The sequence below is a fragment of the Vicugna pacos genome, chromosome 18 (assembly GCF_048564905.1).
Source record: "Vicugna pacos chromosome 18, VicPac4, whole genome shotgun sequence".
Classification (NCBI taxonomy): Eukaryota; Metazoa; Chordata; class Mammalia; order Artiodactyla; family Camelidae; genus Vicugna; species Vicugna pacos.
Genome location: NC_133004.1, coordinates 20087200 through 20110128, shown reverse-complemented (window position 1 = coordinate 20110128; position 22929 = coordinate 20087200). Strand labels below are relative to the sequence as shown.

General features: G+C 51.2%; 1 protein-coding gene across 12 annotated transcripts in view; it reads right to left on the bottom strand.

The window, feature by feature from the left end:
* The window catches only part of MAPK8IP3 (mitogen-activated protein kinase 8 interacting protein 3), a 44693-nt gene that overhangs the window by 14656 nt on the left and 7108 nt on the right, over nucleotides 1–22929 (bottom strand). For 2 of the 12 annotated variants that reach the window (XM_031687098.2, XM_072942383.1), the window contains exons 2-9: nucleotides 15785–15905; nucleotides 13871–13941; nucleotides 13530–13621; nucleotides 9634–9657; nucleotides 7154–7298; nucleotides 3117–3363; nucleotides 2643–2745; nucleotides 2290–2408 (exon numbers count right to left, since the gene is read on the bottom strand). In XM_031687098.2, coding sequence (XP_031542958.2) covers nucleotides 2290–2408; nucleotides 2643–2745; nucleotides 3117–3363; nucleotides 7154–7298; nucleotides 9634–9657; nucleotides 13530–13621; nucleotides 13871–13941; nucleotides 15785–15905 — 922 coding nt within the window. Of the gene's footprint in view, nucleotides 1–2289; nucleotides 2409–2642; nucleotides 2746–3116; nucleotides 3364–5686; nucleotides 5797–7153; nucleotides 7299–9633; nucleotides 9658–13529; nucleotides 13622–13870; nucleotides 13942–15784; nucleotides 15906–22929 lie in introns of those variants that run through there. The other 10 variants (XM_015239219.3, XM_072942384.1, XM_015239225.3 and 7 more) reach the window with 7 other exon arrangements.

The window sequence follows — 22929 nt, the reverse complement described above, 5'->3', positions numbered from 1 at the left end:
AGTTGCTTAGCTTTTCTGAACTTTACTTTCCTCATTTGTGAAGTGGAGATGTGCCTTCCTGAGTGGGGGGTCACTGTGAAATTCCCTGGTGGAGCGCTAGGCCCTTGCTAAGTGGTCAATAAGTACCAACTCCCTTACTCCTCAAGGCTGATTCTCAGATGTATATTTTTCACACCTTAACCGTTCTGAAATTATAAATGGGTCTTACAATCAGTGGCATGTTATAGTGCAATGTGCAGCAATTTTTTTTTCTTGGAGATTTCTAAAATAATGGTGCCTTACAAGTAGTGATAGTGTGGGTTCAATGAAATACAGTGGTATATGCCTACCCAGCGATCTTTCCTTTCCTTCTGTGCCAGAGGAATTCACAGTCCTAATGCCAAGAGATGAACAGAGCAGCCAATCCAGGTATTTAGAGCTTGAGGGATGCCTCATCAACCAGGCCAACTACCTTAAGAAGCATCTATCTCATTGCAGACAAAGCATCAATGTGTTTTGAAATTACAAGACTATCCACTGTGAAAGCTATGACCAAACCAAGACCACCAGAGCCACCACTGCTCCAGTTTCTTCCTGCCTGGGGAACTGAAGGTCAGGTGTCCACTCCTTCGATGGGTGTCTTCAGGAATTGATGATGGGTGACCAGGACTACCATCACTGACACTTCCTCCAGCTGAGCCAGACCCAGGACAGAGCCCCTGGGGAGAGGGGACTAGAGCCAACCCCAGCTCACCCCTCTACCCTGCTGGGCAAAGGGCAGGCCCCTCTGCTCCAGGGCTCCATGCACAGATCACAAGAGCACCCAATGCTCCTCAGCTCCTCAGGGCTGCCTGACCTGTGCCCCTTGTGGTGAAAGCCCCAGAAAGGCACCAGAAGACACATTACTCCCAAGAGCTGGGGTCTCATTCCAACCAGAACTGAGTGGTGCTCAGAGGCAAGAGTCCTGTCAGCCATCACAGTGCAAGTGCTGAGGGCAGAGACTCCTGCGCTTTGCTACCAAATGAGAAAAGGATTCTCACATCTGGCTCCTCAGAACAAACACCCCTCAGATGCACTGGGAAGAACTTCCACGAAGACACCAGCTGGGCCCTCTTCCTGCGGGCTCAGGCCTGGCTGTGTCTGCAGATGGGAGGCTGGCTGGGCAGCATGGTCCACACAGCCAGCTGACTTGAAGCCCAGATGTGCTCCAGAGGCACCCCGAGGCCCCATGGGCAGCGTGTGTCAGCAGGGAGGGACAGCCGCAGAAAGACAAACAGTGATATCTCTTAGATGCAAGGCAGCTCCGCCTCCTCAGGCAGCACATAGTACAGTATAGACCATGTCAGAAGGCAGTCCTCCAAGATTTTGGAAGTAGACTTGATACCACCCACTCACCACGTGTCCAGCTGAGGCAGCTGCCCCGGGTTCAAGCTGCTGCCTCTTCCCATGAGAAACACCCTGTGGGCCCCCTCAGAGGGACTGGATGTAGGGAAAGGACACACCAGAACGTGCCCTGACCTTAGAGCCACACACTGCCCCAAAGCCCACCTCACTGGCTGTGGAGGTGGTGGTGGTGGGGCTCGAGCTGCAGCCCCAGGCCCTGGAGCTCTTGTCCCCAGCAGGGCTTCAGGGACAATGCTACTTCTCCAGGCTTGGGCTCCAGATTCACAGTCAGGGATGGGGTGGGGGGAGTTGAACCCCCTGAGAGACACAGTGTGGACTTCCCACTTGCCACCCCAAGGGCCACAGCCTGGCCTCAGAGCCACACAGGCCACCCTCAGCTATGGGCAGACACTGGGAAACACAGGGCACCGTGCATCTCATGGGCCCTCAGGGAGGGGGAACCAGGAGCATGTCTACATCAGGTGGGGCTCTCTGTACCCAACTCAGACCCAGCGTGGGGAGTTCAGTGGGGACCCACGGTGCAAGGGCTCATGGCGGGCACTGACCCCGTCTGGGCACGTTCCTCTCGGAGTGGAAGACTGGCAATGGCCACACTCTCAAAAGGTTCCTAGAGTGAACTGCCCAGTGGAGGGAGCTTGGAGCAGGGCTGGGGCTTAGGGTTACTGGGGTGGGCTTTCCCTTGGGGCGGCGAGATGTCCTACAATTAGACAGCTGCTCAAGACCATGAACCCCGCTGAGTAGGACACTTTAAGTGGGCAAGTTTCTGGTGGGTGAAATACATCTCAATCTTGAGAGTTTGTAAAAAGCACTTCCTGGTTCACGGTTCACAGAGACTTTGCTTTCATCACAAACAAAATCAGCAACAGCAAGCCCGGGCCCTGCAGGCCGGGGCTGGCTTGTGTTTACCTAGCAGGTCGGCCCCTTCGTCCACGTCCCCGATGACCTCAGACCCCGCAGTTGACAGCTCGTGGTACAGGGAGTCAGTGTTGATGCCAAAAGCCTTGTTCACGATCCCCTGGGTCGGGCTGTGAGGACACGTGGCCGAGAAAGGCGGAGTGAGTGGCAGCATCCGGGACACCCCTGCGTGGCCATTCACTGCCAACACCGGGTGGGCAGTGCAGGTGTGGCGGGGAGTGGCGGGTCGGCACCCTGGGCAGTTCTCCCACTTGCAGAGGCTGCGGGGGCACCTTCACCAAGGGCACCGACTCCTGCAGTAAATGCTGAGCCCACTGGGACCGGGCTCTGGGCCCAGTGAGTACCTGTTACCCGTGCGGTCCAGGCGGGGCTCCCGACCCATGTCCAGCTCTGGGGTGGAGTCGATAATGTCTTGGACGTCAGACCACTCGTCACTGCTTCCCATGCCTGGGGGACACAGTGGAACCGGGGTCAGGAGGGTGACTGGCAGCTCCTCCCATGATTCATGGCTGCCCTCGGGCTCCCTTACCCAGAGACCCCAGCTAGACCACCGCCAGGCAGGGACTGGAAGGAGAGGCTGCTTCCCAAGCTGGGGCTGGATGGGGCCTGTCTCCCAGAACTGTGCCTCCTTTCTAGGGTCTCACCTGAATAGGCCAAATTCCTCCCCTCCCTTTGCTCTAATTAGACTGGGTCTGTGGGATGACAGGGCTGAGTTGTGTCCCCCAAGTACACATGCTGAAGCCCTACCCCCAGGTCCTCAGAACATGCCTGCATTTCGAGATGGGTCTTTAAGAGGTGGTGAAGGTGAATGGAGGTACCTATGCTGACGTTTCGCATCTCCTGCGTGACCTGCACCTCCATGTTGCGGCTGTTGCGCTTCTCCCGGGCCCGCTTGCTGTTCTTGGTGCCGGCACCGTACTCGCCCAGGGGCTGCAGGCCCTCGCTGAGGGGCGTGACAGCGGCCGAGGGCACGGAGGAGGTGGGCGTGTTGGACTTGGTGCCTGTGGTGCTAGGCGTGGCAGCCGCCGAGGACTGGCCCGACTCGGACATCTCGTCCTGCTGACACTGGGGCCAAACACAGGGAAGAGGGAAGCTCGTGGTTGGGGTCGCTGCCCCCCACGGCCCCAGGGGAGGCCAGGCGGACCACGCAGGCCACCGCCACGAGGCCCTCTTGATCGCCTTCTCTGCCACTTGGCCTCAGTAAAACACCACTCCGCGCACAGAATGGAAGGGATGGGGCCTCTTCTCTCCCGTTGGGCTGATTCCTCCCAGCCTAGCCATTTGGCTCATCCAGTTGCAGCCTCTGGGTTTCCTGAGGCAGATGCCACCTTACTTAAATGGCTTGGATCCGGGCTTTCAGCTCACAGGCTCCCCAGGAAGGCCCGGTATGGCCGTGCATGATAGACATGAAGCTACAGAGATGAGGCAGGTAACCCCTTGCAGCCAGTGCAGTGGCAGAGAGAAGCCACAGCCCAAGGCTGGACAGAGGCTCTAAATGGGGCTGGCAAGGAGGTGGGGAGGCCAGCATGCCTTCTAGTCAAGTTTTCGCTCTCCCATGAGGCCTCAAGGACTAGTCCCTCCTGTTCCTGTCTCCTGCTCCCTACCCTGGCCATAGTCAGGGCTATGAAGGGTGCATACCACCCCAGTTCCACCTGTGGTGGCCTCCCCAACAAAGAGGCACCAGGGGACAGGTACTGCTTAACCCCCACATCCCAACTGAATCAAAGTATGCCTTCAACATCTACATAAATGCAAATAAATGGAAATTCGACTTCCACAGAATGGGACATCCCCCAAATGTTCTGGGAGTGAAAAGAGACCAGATCATTAAAAACTGCAATCGACCACCGACCTTAAGAATCTCCTTGGAACAAAACGAAAACAGACTCATAGAGAATGAATGGGCAGTTTTCAGAGGGGAGGGGGTGGGTGGGGCCAAACAGATCAAGGGGATGAAGAGGTACAAACTTCCAGTTGTACAATAAATAAGTCATTTCTATGTAATATACAGCATAAAGAATATGGTCAATAGCATTTTAATAACTTTGGGGACAGAAGTGTGTAAATGTCAAATCATTATGTAGTGTAACTGACACTAACATAAAACTGTATGTCACCTATAGCTCAAAAATTAAAAAACGTGACAACCCCCCCAACAAAAAAAAAATCTTCTTGGAGAACACATTCTGTTTGAATAAGTATGGGACAGGAAGCAAGCATCCTTCTCCTGTGGTCTTTCCTCATGAAACTATTGGGCAATCTCAATAAAAGTAACCCCCGCTCTTCTAGTAACTAATATCAGTAACTCCCAACTCAGCCCTGGGGCAGGTGTCCCAGACACCACCCCTGCACCAGCAGCCTCTTGCATGGTGGCAGGAAGGGACACGGCCTCAGGAGGGGCTGAGGCCCTGGGGACGGGGGAGTGCCGCTGAGAGGCAGCTCCCGTGCACAGCCCAGCCAGTGCTAGACCACATGGTTCCCCCAAAGGACACAATTTCAGGAGAACTTTCTAATGGGAGGAACTGATGACAGGGGGTGTTGGCCCTCTCTGTGAAGTGAGGACCAACCTATACCGGCCTTTAAATAAGAAGGGCTGACAGGACTCCTGTGGCTGCCTCTGGGTGACCATGAGTCACAGCTGGTTGGGAAACTTCCAAGACCTGCCTTTTCCTGATCTGCTCGGGCCTGACAGGGCCCAGGCAGGATGCCGCCTCTCCCAGGGCTGGCTCCCAAGACTTCTCTACTGGGAACCTCACAACTCACATCCTCCTCTAGACAGGGCTCCCATCCTGGCGGCTGTGTCCCCAGGGGACGTTTGCTGATGTCTGGGGGCACTTCCGATTGCTGTAGCTCAGCATCCACAGGGCACAGGACAGATACTCGGCCAGATTGCCGATGTGCCGTGGTGAGAAGCACCTCTGTGCAAACATTTTCGGTTTGGGTTCTGCAGGTTAGGGCCAGTTTGAAAAGGAAAAACCCTTTGCTCTTCACCATGCCACACACACTGCACACTGTGGTGCTGGGGCCCTGTGTGCTGTCTACCCCATGCATAGAGGTGCCTGGGCGTCCCGCAGGGAGGCCCCTGCTGCCACTCGAAGGGGGACAGTGGGAGACGGATGTGCAGAGACTCCCACAAAGATGGGGTGGATGCACAAGCCCACATCTCCAGGAAGCACATGTGTTCTGTACAACCTGACTCCATAGCCACGTTCCCCAGCTTGTCCGTGGCTTGAACACTCGTGCCTGTGGGGTTTCGGAGGGCTGCCTGACCCTGGTAATTGATATGGGGAATTCTTTGGAGTAACCAGGCTCCCCCAGCTACCCTAGCTCTCTGTCACCCTATAGGCCACCACTTACCCACAGGACATGCCCCCTGGCCACCACTTACCTAAAGGAACCTGCCAACCTCTAACACCAACGGGCAGCAGTGACCTCCAAATGCAAAGAACCCACATCCCAGCGGCCATGCCTCCCATGAGTAGCCACAACTGTTTGGTTAAAACACTGAAAATACAGTACATAAAAACAAAAAAACAAAAAAAGAACAACAAAAAAAAATTTAAAAATTAGAAAAACCTGAAAACCTAGAGCGTGAAATAAAAAGAACTTAAATGTAATTGTTAAAAAAAAATCAAAGGAAACACACCTATGAACTAAAACAGAAAATGCTATGATTTATTAGGAGAAGACGGTTTCAGACACGGAGGAGGAGGAGAGGCAATGCCATGAGAAGACAAGCCGGCCCTGCCGCGGCATGAGGGGCCGCCCAGGAGGCCTTGGTCTCCACAGCTGTCTGAGGCTCACGTGTCCCTTCAGGAGCCTCGGGGGTGCGCACCAGCTGCAGGCCCCCAGCTCTTCTGCCCGGACTGCCCCCGCCCCATCCCCAGCAAGACAGCCAGTAACTGGAGGGCGAGCACCCGGGTCCAGAGCTGCAGAGGCGCGCTCACTCCGCGGGACAAAAGCAGAGCAAGTGGGGTGGCTTTCTGACACAGCTGGCAGCTGGCAGCAACCTCCCACAGGTTAGCTGGACACTTTGAGCCAGAAGGACAGCCGGCAACAAGCTGCAGCAGGGAGCTTCCAGGGAAGCCTGGCCCCACATCCATGGCCCAACCCAGCCTCTGACAGCCTCTGTGGGAAATCCACCAGACCTAGGGTGGCCCCCTCTACCCCAAGGTTGGCATCCTCACTGGGCAGTGAGGCCAGTGTCCTGTCCTGCCATGGCTGGCCTTCACCAGCCAGGCTGAGCTCACAGACCACAACCGGCAGCAAGTGACCAGGGGCCCTGAATGAGTGATGGGCCGTGAGAGAGCCTGCCCTGGGCCTTCCCGGGGCCCCCGTCCTGGGGTGCACTCGCTGGTGAGCTGCACACACGTAGGATGTCCACCTTCTCAAACTCAAAGCCCAGAGGTCATTAGCATGGACAGGCAGGTAAGAATCGCCCAAAGAAGAGAAGCTGACCCCTTGCCTTTGACACCCTCCCAGCTGGAGGGCGAACTTCAGACACCAGTGGGATAGCGAGTCTGAGGTAACGTCTGGTCTGGCTGTGAGGCTTTGGGGTATGTGGGAGATGGTCCCTAAGCGCAGCCCTGACACATGGGCATGCCCTGGCTGCAGAAGGGTCTAGCCAGGACTAGAAGGTGCTACACACGGACACGCTGGGGGTGGCCGAAGCAGCTGAGCCTGGCCTGCGGCCATGCCCTCCTGAGCTGGTCCCGTTTCTCCACTACTGTCGCACCTTGGAGAGAGGGTCACTAACTCGGGGAGCTGTGAAGGGTTGTTCACAAAGACTGGGCTTCCTGAACGAATGCAGAGTGATGGGGAGGAGAACCCTCACTCCGCAGCACGGCTACAAAACCTGGTAGCTGGAGCTCAACTGCAGCTGGCCGAGGTCACTCAGGTGCCAGTGGTCCCCCGCAGGCACGAGCTTGCCCCCCATCTGGGCACGTACCGTGCTGTCGGCCAGGGGGAAGACGTTCAGGGAGGTAGGGCGCTCCTTCCTGCTGAAAAGGGAGAGAGAGATGGGAAGGAAGAGGACGGTTAGATGGCGGCTTATGAAATAAGAGCTGAAAACGCTTTCTGGACGTGCAGATGCCCATCCTGCAGCTGGAGTTGCTCTAACGATGTCCCTCATCCATATGGGAGTGAGAGGTCAGTGGTGGCGAGGGTGTGATCTCCTGGGGCAGTCTGTCAAGCACAGGGATCTCCCACTTCCTTTGACCTACAGCCACCTAATCAAATGTGTTCACGCATTCATGGGAATCTTTGCTTCACCGTGATCCCCTCCTGCTACATTGTGATTTATTAGTTTTTATTTATTTCGACTTCAAACAGACACCTGCTATGGATGCTAAGGAATCCCACAGCAGTGCCTCCAACAGGCCCCTTGGCGTCACAGCCAGCACTGACTGGTTCCCCTGAGTGGTGACTTTTATGATGATCCTCCTCCTTGGCCCTGCTTCTGCCTCCCGGAGCTACGCAGAAGGAAATCAAGCCTTTCAGCCCCTGTTCTTTGTTCCTTGTGGCCCTGCGCGCCATGTGGATATCAGTGCTTTTTTCAGGAGACCTGTGTACAGAGTAAAGAGCAGCCCTCCCCTTCAGCTGGCGCTTTTCTCTTGCTCCAAGCGGTTCCTCCCACCATGGAGCAGAGACACTGAAGAGGGATCATTTTCCAGCTCTGCTAGGAAACTGGGAATATCCACTAGCCTGGACTGAAGCTTGGAGCCTCCTCCCGTGGACTCAGTCCCCAGGAAACGCTCCTCGGGCCATTAGTAGTGGTGAGGGCTCAGGACCCAGGCCCGTGGGCTGTGTGGAGTCCTCGCTGCTCAGAGTTGTTTAGGCTGAGAATCAGAATCCTTTGCATCACAGCTTCTCAAGCTCAGAGCTTGACCCTCAGAGACTGAGGTGGGAGGGGTGGCGGGGAGCCAGATGCAGAGGCTGGGTGGTCCTGGAGAGAAGATGGTGGCTTCCTAGTGGTGCTTAGAGGATGCAGGTGATGGAGAAGGGGAGCGGTGCAGCCACTGTGAATGCAAGTTACTACAGCTGGGTAGGCGGCATCATGGAGCAGGACTCTGGGAAGGACATCTTTCTGGCTGGAGCCCCTCACAGTTCTGGGGCTGCCAGGGCGGGGCTGGGGTAAAGCAGGAGGAGAAGATGGAATCTGGGGGCGGAGTCCTGCCCCGGCCCCTCTGTTCAGGGAGACACTGTCTACTGAAGAGCAGGGTCCCTGGACCCGTCGGGACCTCCAAGGCAGGGACAGAACCAGAGGAAGCCTGTGGGACCTGGACAGAGTGGCCTCGGTGACTCGGGAAGGCAGTTTCCTGTAGACGATCTCAACTGCCTCGTGTAGTTCTTATCACCCGCGACAGAGGGCACTTTCTTGGACAAGTCTCAGACCATCACTTGAGAGTTAAGGCGTCAAGTCGGAAAGCTCTGAGTTTGCAGACCCATCATGACCCCAGCAGCCTGAGGCTCAGTCCCCACCAGGCTGCTCTCTGATGACAGCTCCCGAGGCCCCCAGGCATCTGGAAGGCAGCTCCCTCGGGCTCCCAGCTCCACCCTCTAACTCCATTGGCTCCCAGTGCTGGTGTGGGGACCCCTCTCCCAGGGCCCAGCTCTGACTTCGCATCAGACGCACACAAAGGGTCCCGCGGCCCCAGGCTGTCACCAAATAATACAGGGTGATGGCAGGGGCAGAGTGTGGGGCTGCCTGCCTCGGAGGGCAAGGGATGCTTATCCGCTGCCCACTCCCACAGCTCTGTGCGCGTACAGCCAGGCCGCGCTCCCCAACAGAAACCTGCACGGGGGATCGAGTCCCATCTTCTCCCTGCCCTCCACCCTGAGCCTCAGGAGCATTCGCTGCACGTGGCTGACTGCTGGCTCAGGGCCCTGCCAAGGCTCAGTCACTGTGCCCTCTTGTTACCACACCACAGCTCCCTCTAGAGACACCAATGCTGTCCCACTTCAGAGGCTGCACTCAGAAGGGGTCTCACTGCTGGCTCTGGGCCCAGTCTCTGAGTGACCGAGCTGCCTGACGCCAGGGTGCTGGGTCTCCACCCCCACCCACCGCCTCCCCAGCCCGGGGCTGCGGACACGTGGTCCGACCTGCACACGGCTGTATGTTTGCTAGCGGGGCCTGCACTGCCGCCTGCTTTGGGGCTGTCTTGGGGATCTGGGACTGGCCCACCGCCTCCTCAGCATCAGGCCTTATAAATGCCATGTCAGGAGCCTACGACCTGTACCATCCCGGCAGGAAACGTGCCGCTGGACTGGTAATTGAGAACCGCCAGCCGCCCTGGTGCTCCCAACCCGAGGCCCAGGGACTGCTGCAGTCTTTACCTTTTCCTCCATGACTGGCGAGGACTGCAGGGCAACGACAGACAAGGGCCAGCACACAGCGGTGATAGCACAGAGGGCAAGACAAGAAGACAACATTAGAGAGCGAAGGGCGGGGGCTCGGGTGGCATGTGTGCACACCAGAGAGTAAAGGCACGACGGCGGAGGACAGCCGGGCACCCCACCCTGCGCTCCCCCCACAGAAACGGACAGGTGTGGACCGTGCAGACGCCTACATGGGACAGACACAGGACACACAGACACATGGCCCTCTTGACTCAGACAGCAGGTAACACGCACTCAGCACAGACCAGTGCATGTAGGCAATGCCCATGTGGTGACAGAGCACACAGAGCACACGGTCACATCTGCCATGTTCATGGGCCCAAGCAAGCTAACCATCGGGTTTTATTCTAAAGATACACAGATTCATGAAACCAAGCCAGGAGGGAAGAAGAACGGCCCGATTAGGTTCAGCGGTGAGCAGCGGCAACCTGGCACTACTGGTGGAGTTGGGGAGTCTGAACTCGAGCTGGGCAGACATACATGTTATGTCTCCAGAGGACCCAGAGTTGTGGCGGGACGGGGTGTACCCCAGAGGAGAGCAGACCAGGAGGGCAGGGCCTTGTCCTTAACCGGCTGCTGCAGCAGCACAGGCCACAGGGGACCATCCCCCAACCCCATGCCCCCAGCCCTACAGAGGCCAATGCCCAGCACAGCGAGGAGGGCTTATGCTTTCTCTGTCTCCACTGGTGTGCACGCCGGAGACCTAAGGCTGCTGAACACGTCTGTTCACCCAGAAACAGGCCCAGGGCAGTCAGACACACACGGCGGGCCCTCAGAACATCTCAGTGGCAGCAAAGTGTCTAGGCTGCGGGGGAGCGGCTGCAGGGACAGCAGGAGCCCAGGGTTTCCTACACCACGGCAGCAATCATGACGCCACCGATTCTGTGTGCTGGTAATGAAGCTCAACACCACCAGTTAGCTGGTAGGACGATGGGGGCAGCCCAGACGCAGCCCAGCCTCTTTGCTTCCCAAACACATGCTGCTCCAGCACCACCTTCACCCCAATCTCCACCCAGGAATATACCTTGACCACCAGGTACAGGAAGATACCTCCGGCTCCTCCCTCATCCCAGGCAGGCATCTCCTACAGGGTGGGGACTCTGGCTCGGGAAGGTGACTTAGCAGAGAGCACTGAGGACCCAGCCACACACACCCCAGCCCCGGGGATGCCCCTCTGGCCAGACATGATGGGGAGACAAGGCACGGCGGAAATCTGGACCAGAGCCCCTGTCTCTTCTGGACACCGGTGGGTAGGTTTGACTAACAAGGCTCCCATGGGCCTTGGCTGGTATGGAGAAAGCCATTCCTAGGGCACCAACCACCAAGCGCATCCCGTCCAGAGGGGACTGACGGCTGTGGCCAGGCAGCAGGACCTGGACTTGCTGGCCCAGCAGAAGAGGCCCACAGAATCGTCCCTTAGGAAACAGCTCTTGGGGCTTCTTACAACCAGCCTGCTCTGTTCCCTGAGGACAGAGGAGAGCTCAGACACAGCCTTCAGGAGGGGAGTCCTGACCAGGAGAACGGCGGCACCTGCCACGGGCTGGGGGCTTCCTCGGGGAGGGGAAGCTATCTTCTCCCAGGCCTTCCCACCATGCGCCAGGGAGAAGCACTACTGTGGCTGGTGCTGGGCTGGTCCAGGCTCTGCTCAGGGCTGCAGGAGCCACAAGACACATCTTGACAGCAGGTTTCCAGGCCATGTCCTGTCTCCACTGTACGCAGAGTCGTCCACAAAAACAACACCCCATCTTCAATCACGCCACCTCTTCTATATTGAGGAGGAATCAGAGGTCCGACCCGTGGTGATGGCCAGTACCCTCAAGGCCCAGCTTTGGAGCTTGGGCAACTTCTGATTTTGGCCGAGTCCACATTGTCCTGAGGTTCCGAGGATGCCTATTTCTGTTGAGTCCCTTGGGTGCTGACTGCTGTGACTCAGGACCCCAGATGCTCTTGGCCTCCAAGTCCTGGGCCCAGAGGTCACCTCCCTGGCTTCTGGGAAAACTGGGCCCCTCTCCCTGGGCTTTCTCCTGTGTGACCTCTGAGGTGCTCCAGCCTTGAAAGGGGACTGGCAGGGAAACAGCCGAAGGCTCTGGAATGCCATGGCTCTCTGGAACCGGGCAGGCCCCCAGTACTTGTCGGAGATGCCCAAACCGCCAGCCTCTGCAGCCCCAGCTCAGACTGCCCAGTTCAAATGATCCCCAAAACAACACAAAGAGTCCCCGATTCCAGGTTAGCATTCAGTGCAGTTACTTCAAAATTCCCTTGGGAACTTCTGAGTGCCAGGCATGAGGATTTCATAGTGTGTGCAGGAGCTGGTAGCTTGGAGATCGGTATTTCCCACTTTTAGATGTACCTGACCCAGAAATGATACCTGCAAAGGGTTTGGTAGTTTAACAAACTCCTTGATACATATTCTCTCACAGAGCTGGAGAGGGCAGCAAATGACCCCCAAGGTACTATTTCTGAGGGCACAAGCATCCACAACGGTTGTAGCCCCTACTCCCCTCTAAAAGCGGTGAGACTGTCTGAAAACCTGGATGACCACCATTCCGAGGTGCTACCAGGCCTCCGCTTACACACTACACGTTCTGTTTTCAAGTCAGAAGACTTGGCAGCTTTGCCCAGCATGACCCAGAGAGTAGCTGACGCTGACCTTTGTAGACACAACCCACCAAGGAGGCAGGTACAGAGAAAACAAAGCCTTTATGTGACTGACCAGGGGTTCCAGGTGTTTCGCTGCAGGAACAAGGGGCCACAGCTGGAAATGAACTAATAGTGAGCTCGCCCTGTGGGGCATGGGGTTCCAGCCTCCAGTCCCTTCTCCAGCCTAATGGAGATGTAGAAATTGGCACCAACCCGCCTGGCCTCCCAAGGGCCAGCTCCCTCCAGCTGGCCACACCCCAGAGAAGATCTTGGACAGTCTGCTGTCTTGGGGACAAAGGTGCGGTCTCATCCTGCCTGAAGGGCACTGAAGATAAAGGAGGAACTGGGCCTCTGCTCCCCGGATCAAACCAGCACTGGGCTCCTGAGCTCAGATAAGCAAGGGCCACTGAACCTGCCCACGCCACCTGTCCCACACTGGGAATGCGGCTCCGCCTGCTGGTCACCAAGGCCTCCCCACAGGTGCAGTTGGTTCTCATGATTCAAGGTGATTATACACCATTAAGTCACTGCAAACACTGACTTTCCTCATAGAAGAAATAAGTACATAGGTAGGTATACATCTCATAGTGATCAGAATTTTAATTCCTAACTCACCCTGATAGATTCTATTTGCTTTATCTTATAAAAGAGAAAACGAGGTGCACAAGCATTTGGTGGCTTGAACATGTCTTAGAGGACAGGGGCCAGAGCTGGGCTTCAGGTCCCACTAAGTGGCCCCAGAATCCCAGAGTCTTGCAGGACACTGCACTGCCCTCCTGCTTCTTTCCACGCCCCACCCAGGGTCTCTGCAGGAGGCAGGGATGAGTGGGCGGAGTGACACTGGGTGTGACCTCAACTGGCACCCGGTGTGCTGGGTGACTTGAAATTTTCACCGCCCTGTGCACATCTGCAAGAATGTCTCGAGTGGTGATTTTGAGGCTACAAATAAATTTTAGTGAGCAGGTGAATGCACAAACACAGACTCTGCAAGTCTCAGGAGGGCCCTCGCGCAGGCCCACAGAAGGTCTACCTCAGCCCTTCCAAGCCCACTCCAGTGCCTTCCTCAGCACATACCCCTGCTCAAGCCACATGCTCCGACCAGACACCCCTCCTTTTGAGTTGGGGGAGAATGCAGCTCTCAGAGCACCCGTGGGATAGGGGTCCCTGGCTCTGTAGTCAGCTTCCCGCCCTACCTCCGCCCTGGCAGGCTGCCCTCGGTTTGGCTGTTTCCCCCAACCTGCTGCATCTTGGATCTCTCGATATGCTCCACGTAGGTCTGGATCATCTGTGAAGAAGAAACCCCCCTGTGAGTGCTTCCTGCCTACCAGCCCCTCCCTGCCCTTGAACCTGCACTGTCTTCCCCCTCCCCCTCGCTGGGCTCCGACAGAAATGAAGGCAAAAGCTAGGGAAGGCAATCATTGGGTCCCAAGGGTAAGAGTTTGCAGCTTCGGCAGGGGAATATCAGAAAACAGAAAAGCAGCCACGGTTTGCAGCCAACCAGGCGAGTGGGGCTTGGCTCTGCGCAGACACCCACCTCGGTGTGCCGCTGGTGCAGGGCGTTGTACTCCTTCTTCATCTCTGACTCCCGCTCCTCCAGCCGGGAAACTAGAAAACACAACCGCTTATAGTCAACTGCACAGCCCTCCTCTCCCTGGCTCCGCGTGTCTCTGGGCTGGGCTGCCGGGGGGCAGAGGGTTCCCGGACAAACTGTCATCTGGCATGGGCTGCCAGCAGCGCTCCAAACTTGGAGATGGCTTCATCGGGAGAGCATGCCCAGGGGACGCTGGCAGGTAGGTTCTGACTGGTCTGGGTCTGGGGGTTTACTGTGTGTGGGCTGCTACTTGAGGGTGTTCAATCCTGCTACAAAGAGGAATGGTGGGTGAAACACACAAGCATTACTATCTGTGCTTAAGTCGGCTGTGGCTTCTGAGGCGCAGGCACAACTCACTGGATGTGTCAAGTTGTGTCAAGTGTAGACAAGAAGTGGGCTGGTGGCTTATGGAAAGAGGCAGAATTCATCAGTAAGTAGCCTCTAAGACATGTAAAGAGAAAAGAATATCTGAAACCCAGGATGGAACACACAGGTGTCCCTTACACATGCCAAGGGCTGGAAAGACCAAATCATGATCGTGCCACCTCTGGGCTGGTGACTGTGTCACCCCCATGACACCCAGAATGGTCCCTGCATAGGCTCTTCCTAAGAAACACAAGGAAGCACCTGAGTGTCTCGGGGTGACTGCAGCCAACAGCGCATGCGCACCCCGGGCCTCAGACACCTTACGTCTGTGGCTCTTTGTTCCAACCTCAACTCTGCTGAACTCTGCACAGTGTAGGGGAAAGGATGTGTGACGTCCTTGCTCTTCCCTCTCCGTGGCCCTTGCCCCTGGTGCTGACCAAGTGATAAACTTCAGCCTGTAATTTGGAGTTTGTGTTTTCCTTCTAAGAAAAGACAAGAAGGTTTCACATGTGAAAAGTATTCTAAGCAAAAGGAATATGAAGGACTCTGTGCAGTTATAGAAAGCACTGATCTGTGCATATCTATAATGGGCCTTTTGCTTTGCCTCTACTTTGCAGAGATGTGTGTGTGTGTGTATGTGTGTGTGTGTGTGTGTACACACACTGGCCACCTGCTCACCTACACACCTGTGAGGTACCAGCTTTAGCCAAATGGTCTTCAGGTCTTGGTTTGCGGGATAGGGATGGACCCAACCATCAAACCATGTTTTTTTCTTGACTGGAGCTTGACTTTTCAGAGGGATGAAGGCCCCTGTTATCCAAGGGAATGAGGTAAAGCAGCAACTAGATCTCAACCATCAAAACCTCTAATTTCAGAAAACTGTAATTACACAGGTTGTTTTAACTTTGACAGTATAGTTTAAACAAAGGCTTCTGAAAGCTAAAATAATCGTTACGATAAAAATAATAATTAAACAAAAAACCCTGCCCTCACCTCTCCTTGAGAGGGACGGGGCATTCCCACAGGCACCCTGGTCAGCCGTGAGCCCCTCCTCGGAACTGTCACTACAGGGGCCCCGTTGTCAGGCCCAACTTTCAGGTCACGAAAGAGCAACATCTCACACTCGGGAACCCCCAGACAGCAGCCAGGAGCTCTGTCCTGAAGGACCATAACAAGATCACAGATTTGTGAATTTGGGGTCAGACTGCAGCATTAAGCAAAAGTGCTATGTCATTATCAAAGGGACCTTATTTATTTATTTTGTTTTATTTCCCTAAACGAGTCGAGGCCACTGACAGAAATACAGAGCAGTGTAAAGAGATAAAACAAGTAATTGAGAGAATCGCACTGAAAAGAAAACCAGGCTGTCCTTGGGTTTTTCTCGCTCTCTTTTTATCAAAGGCTCTGGGCACCCCTCCTGGCCGGCCGGGGAGGGTCTGAGGATAACTAACACATTCAAACACGGTGTCCTTTCATAGGACAGCAACTTACTCTGATCTGAATAGTTTTTGGCCTTCAGTTCCAGCTGGCGAGTCTGAAACTCATAGTGTTCCACCTGGATTTGGAGCTCTTTCTTCTCTTGTTCCAAAGCATCTTCAAACTCAATGAATTTCTGTACATGCAAGGAAGAGGAACAGCAGGTGTTAGGAACGTGGGGAGGCCAGGGGCAGCATCCCCACCCAGAAGGGCCCAGGCTTCAGGCATAGAACGCGGTCTCCCCAGCCCTCTGCGATGGCCTGCCAGAGACAGTGCAGGAGAGCAGGGGCTGGAGGAGCTGCCCAGAAGTCGGTAACACAACCTTCTAACTGGCTACCCCGAAAGTCACTCAGGGCCTGGAGGTGAAATGAGCTCATGCACGCTCACCTTAATCTTGAAATCCTTAATAATTTTTAAACAAGGGGGCCATGTTGCCAGTTTTGCACTAGGCCCCACAAATTATGTAGTTGGTCCTCATGCAACAAAGTAATATTAATCCTCTTGGTACGATACATCTAAAAGAGGCCAAGTGTACTTTTTTAGTCTGTATCTCAATCACTGCTCCGTACAGGAAGCTGTCATTTGGTGGAGTGACCAGCAATGTACGGTCCTGCTCCGATTCTTTTAAAAACCAGATTGGGGTGGGGGTTGTTGGTCTAGATTTGGAATCTGCACCTTAACATGCTAAGTTTCTGGGGAAAATTATTATCAAATCAAGTGAGAAGAAAACATTTTGTAAAACAAGAGAAAATCCTCAATGGTCTTCGGAGGAGATCTAGCTTACCACTGACAGCCTGGGGTGGGGGTGGGGGGCAGTGAAGGCAGGCTCCAGTCCGGGGGCATGGCCCCAGGCTAGGCGATGGCACAGATGCCACAGCCCTGATAGGGAGCTGTCAACACCTCGATTTTACTAAGTAGGAAATGGAAATATTAAAAAATTTCATTTGTAGGAAACATAAATATCAACTAGGTTCTGAAAATATAGTCTCAGAAGATGGGAATATAAAACCAGTTGCTGATTCCAGGTTTTGGGTGTCAGAAGAGTTGGTGAATTCATGGTGGTCATGGCCATGTTTCCCATGACAACAGTACCCAGTCACTCCCCCCTCCACCACTCTCCACCCGCCCCCCAACTCTGGGCCCCAGAGACACTTGACTTCCTACAGCGGCTTCTCAAAGGTCTTTGTGCTGAAAAGCACTGGGGCTCCTGCCCGAAGGATGACTCACTCTGCGCAGTGAATGAGAGGGCAGAACACATGGGGGGAAGGGGAGGGGCGGGCAGGGAAGAAGCTGCATCAGGAAGAAAATCTGTGTTAATGACATCACATGCAGCTTAAGTAAAATGAAGACAAAACCACCCCACTGCTGGGAAAACACACAGAAGAGGTGAAGTAGCACACAAAATAAAAATAAGTGGTTCTGAATGACCGCGGATATGACCAGCAAAGAAGAATAAACAAATGCTATTAATTGGCTGGTAAAGCTATTTTCTTAAATTGGGTAATTCAAATTCCTATTCCTTAAAGGATATTTAAAGAATGACATAAACATACACTTTTGTAGAAAAATCAGATGAGAGTGTGAAAAATAATACTTTTAAAGTATTATTAAAGTATAAAGCGAAAGTAATACTTTAAAAAAACCCATAATTCTACCATCCAGAGAGGGTCAGTTGAAACTTGGTGACTCTCTTCCAGACTAGTGTGTGTGTCGGGGCGGGGGGCAAACGTGCGATCACCTTGTACGTAGTATTCTGACCTGGTTTATTGGCTCATTTACCCTGGAGCATCTATGTGGAGAAATGTACTCTACCACTCCCACTTTTAACAGGTGTGTGTTCCCTGTGAGTGTGTGTGTGTGGAACATAGTTTACTCAATGGATTGCCTATTATTGTTGGACTTGGGTTGCTTTAAAATGTTACCACTTGTGTATCTGCCCAGTGGCATCCTGCTACCTAGGCTGTGGTTGGGCTGATGACTCTTCTGAATGGCATCCCACCCCTACATCCCCTGGGGCAGGCGGTGCCCTTCCCAGAGCGCCCATGGCCTCTGTCTGCAGCCCGACAGCAGCGCCGCCCACCTGACAGGTGGGAAGACAGCCCTGTGTAACTGTTTTCAGTTTTAGTTTCTTGATGACTGATGATCCTGAGTAAATGCATCAGTCATATATGTTACTTCTTTTGTGAACAGCTCATTATGTCTGCTGTCCGATTTCCTACCATGTGTTCAAATTTTTCCCAACAATCTGTAAGGACTTATCACACCTAGTCAAGAATCTGTCTTATATGCTGTAAGCACTGTCTCCAGGATGTAATTTGTGGGTGCACAGTATAGAAGTTTATTTACTTCTATACCATTTGCTTAATAATATACCCTTTCCTCACTGCTTCGAATGCTACCTTTATCATATGCCAAATTCTAATACATATTTCAGTCTATTTCTGAGTCAGTACTAAAGGTTTTCTTAAACTTGTAGTGTTTCAGTATCTTTTTATAACTGATATATATCTGCTCTCTGAAGTCTTCCTTTTCAATATTTTCTTGGCTATTCCCACTTGTGTCTCCTAGATTAAATTGAGAATCATCCTGAATCACTTACATATTTTTTTTTGAACAAACATTTTGCCTGTCATAAAGCATCGGTTCTCTAGTTCTTGGGAAGGGGTCCCTGTTTTTCATGACAAAATGCTCAGGCTTGGATTTGGGATAAAGAGAAAACTTATCTTGAAGAGCTATTTGATGGAGAAACTGGGGCTAAAAAAATGGAAATCTCCTTCTTTAAAATGAGCACTGTGCTACCTCTGAGCTGTAGCACCTGAGTTTTACAAAAAGAGACGTAGTCTGTGGTGCTGATGTCATTTCTCTAGAATTCTCATCTATATTTCATCATATCACCTGCATTTCATATCTGAGAGTCAGCTAAAAAAGATTTCTAAATGAAAGACGATGTAAGAAAATCCACTCCCAGATCCTTAAGAAGGTCAGACAGACATTCCTAAATCTATCCTGATAGGTGGTCATTAAAATTCAAAGTAGACGACAATGCCGAAAAGCCTTGTCAGGCCACCAAACAACCCCTTTGCTTCGAGATTCCTGATGAAGTTGGCCCCAAACCAGGGCACATGCAGAAATCCTCTGTTGTTACGGTCTTTTCAGGACTTTCAGCACCAGGAAATATGGAGATATTGACTGTGAGAGAAAACACCTAACTAAGTAAACTGTGTCCATGCACATCCTCAAGGCCAAAGGCAGAGGGCATCCCAGGGGGGGCAGGGAGATGGTGAACACACGGGATATCGGTGGTCCTCAGGGCAGTGCGATCCTGGTGCCAAGGGACAGTCACAGGGCAGGACCACTCAGTCATCCTCTAAGCACCCGGCAGACCAGGGGTGTGAGCAATCACAATCACGGGGCAGCAACTCCCCAGATGAGCCAAAAAACCCCTAGAAACACACCAGCAGACTGAAGAGCCAGCCCCCAGCCCCCTGCCGGGCTGGGAGCAGATACCAGGGCATTGTCAGCCCTCCACAGGTCGGCCACTATGGCTGCTTCCCCACTGCCTTGGAGCTCAGCATCCCACCAGCCAGAGCTGACCTGGAGGGGATCGCAGGGGCTCCTAGTTCACAGGAACATTGTAAACACAATACAGGATCCACAGCTGAAAAGAAATCCTCTTTCTTCCCCTCTGGAAAAAAACTATTTCAATGTCACTGCAGTAATTTCAGTTAACAAGAATGCAAGACGGCCATTTAACCAGATGGAATACACAATGCCATCTTCATCAGGTATTATGAGGAATAAATGATGTGAAGGAACAGTGCCTGGCCAAGACTAAACAAATATTTAATCTTTAATTTCTATGAGGAAACGCTCAGGGCTAGACTTGGGATGAAGTGAAAATCATCTTGACAAGTGAAGAGCAGGGGACAGTCGTTGACGGGGCCGGGAATACAGCAGGGGCTTCACGGCTGATGATTCAATGAATAAACAAGGGAAGGAGGTTGCAAATCCAAGTTCTCCTTCAACACAAGGGAGAGAAGCTATGAGAAATGGGGAGAGGTGTCAGCAGGGAACTTTATTCACAGAGTTAAAGTCACAAAAAAATTCAACAGATGTTTTCCAAGAAACAGAAAATATTTTTCTTTACACATCATTTACTTTAGATTAAAGAGAATCATGAATTTTCAGTGGTGGGGGACAGGGCTAGGTCTATAAAGAAGTCTTTCCATAAGAAAGTTCTAAAATTTTTCAGTTTTTATTGAATTTATCCCATTCAATTTATCCAGTATGAATGGTATGAGAAGAATAAAATTTTAACTGTCAGCACTTGGGTTGAGTGGGTCCACACAGCCCTGGATTATAAAACAGTAATAATCTCCCACCTGAAACACTACAGAAGGTGTGGCCCTAGCAAAGGGAAAACGTCATACACATGCTAATTACAGGTACTACAGATCTGAGTTTGTTTGGAATTGTCACCTGCCTGAGTCTAATCAAAATGTCAGGTATCATCTGATAACCTACAGATATTTTTTTGCTTGCTTGTCTTATTCTTTAAGGCCACTCTTAAACCTCCTGAGCCCTCCAAGAGCAACGATGAGCCACTAACAATTGAGGAAAACGCAGCAATGTGGCTTATCCTGAACACTGAGCTGTGAAATACCTAATTCTCACCTCTAAATATCAATATACCACATGATTCCCTTTTTAGATTTGTTTTTAAGATATCCTTCCCCCTCTTACTCCCTAACAAAGTGCTCTGTTTTAAAATTAAATTCAACTTTGATTTTCAGAATTTGATTTTTGGTGAATTTCAAAGTATGTATTAAAGTCATGTGAGATAGAAGGCTCTTCCAAATTTTAGGAATCAAAGGAAGCTATTCTCAGTATCTCATGGAATAAGTTCATTTTTCCCATTTATACATACAAGCAAACTTAAGTAAGAAACTGATTTTTCACGTCACATATAAAATTAAAACAACATAATAACCAAAAACTTCTCCAACTTGGGAAAGGAAACAGTCACCCAAGTCCAGGAAGCACAGAGGGTACCACACAGGATTAACCCAAAGAGGAACACATCAAGGCATGTAGTCATCAAATTGACAAAAATTATGGATAAGGAGAAAATATTAAAATTAGCAGAGAAAAGCAACAAATAACAAACAAGAGAACTCCCATAAGGTTAACAGCTGAGTTTTGAGCAGAAACTCTACAGGCCAGAAGGGAGTGGCATGATATATTTAAAGTGATGAAAGGGAAAAACTTAACAACCAAGAATACTCTGTCTAGCAAGGTTCTTGTTCAGACTTGATGGAGAAATCAAAAGCTTCACAGATAAACAAGAGCTAAAAGAATTCAGCACCACAAAGCCAGCTTTACAGCAAATGTTGAACGAACTTCTCTAGTCATCAAACCATAAGAAAAGAGAACAAAAAGAAGAAAGAAAAAAGAAGACCACAAAAGATCGCTTTGGCAGTTTGGGGTCTTTCATGGTTCCATATAAATTTTGGAATTGTTTGTTCTAGTTCTATGAAAAATGTCATGACTATTTTGACAGGGGTTGCATTGGATCTGTAGATTGCTTTGGGTAGTGTGGCCATTTTGATATTGATTCTTCCAATCTAAGAGCACAAGATATCTTTCCATTTCTTTGTTATCATCTTCGATTTCCTTCATCAATGCTTTACAGTTTTCAGAGTATAGGTAACCTCCTTGGCTAAGTTTATTTCTAGGTATTTTGTTGTTTTTGATACAATGGAAATGTTTACGCCAGTTATAAAATTCTGTTTTTTTAAGTGGAAAAAAAAAGTGAACGAAAGGCGGCAAACGGCAAAATATTCTTTCTTATAGGTGAGTTGTATGCCATTACATATATATGCTGCATCTTCTTTATCCATTCATCAACTGATGTACACTTAGGATGCTTCCATATCTTGGCATTTATAATGTTAATAGTGGAATGTATGTATCTTTTTGAATTAATTCTTATTTTGTGGTTGGCTTTATTCCTTTGATAACTATGTAAGTTTAAAAAGCTAAAGCTCTAAATGTTCTCAGAAACAATGAACAGTACATGTATGTAAATTAAAAAAACACGTGCAGTAAAAAAAAAAAAATTAAGACAACAGAAGCCAGCATTCCCAATCCCAGAGTGCAAGACAGATTACTAGGTAAACACTCTTTCATAATGTAATCTTTAGTTTTGGTAACTTTCATAGCCTGAGGTTGCTTTAATTAAATGCAAAGCAAATTAACATATTAAATCCAATCCTTCCCTCTTATATGTCCTTTAGGCCAGGGTCACACATAGGAAGTAATTCAATTCTGGCTGGTTTGTTAGAAATGAACACAACAAGAATCAAAGATCTTTTCTTTTCTTTTGCATTCTTAATCATGTAATTCCTTCCTGGGGGTGAGGGGGTCAAGTGAATTTTCAAAAGAAAAATGTTCTTTGTTTTTTATCTTAGGCGGGCAGAGTGGTGCACTTGGGGTGCTGGGCACGGGCTTATGTGCCTAGGGGGAGATGCCTGTCTCCTGGTGGCTAATTCCCTGGTCCTGATGGTGCCTTCCCCTCATGATCAAATATTTACTGAGTGCTCACAGGGGTGCTGAACCCATAAGACCTCAAGCCTCAGAGGCTCCTTTACAGACTTCTTTCCATCTACAATGCAGTGTGGGCAGGTGGGTAGAGAGGGAGGGAGGGTGTTTCTGCATTCAAATTGTAGGCACATGCCTGAGAGATCAGGTCACTGCAGGAATCCAAGAATCGGGTTGATTTCATTTAAAAAAAGAAAAAAACAAAGGTTCCACATTTGTTATGTTAAAGGGACCACTGGTTCAGCATCTGCCTGAAATGAATCCCAATAAATGGCACTGGTTTAATTCATATTGATTTTCAAGAATTGGTAAGATAGAAAGGAAAAGTGTGGGTATAAAAATACCTATTTTAATATATATTTATTTAAATATTATATGTTAAACTCTAATATATAATTTGTATCTTAAAATATATATCATATTTTTATTATATATGATATATGACATGGTACCCGGGAGATAAGGAAAAGGAAGATAAAACAAAAACTCTAAATGCCCCATCCTAAGGATTCTCTGGGAGAAGTTACTCTCAAGTAGACTATGTTCTCCAAAGCATTCTC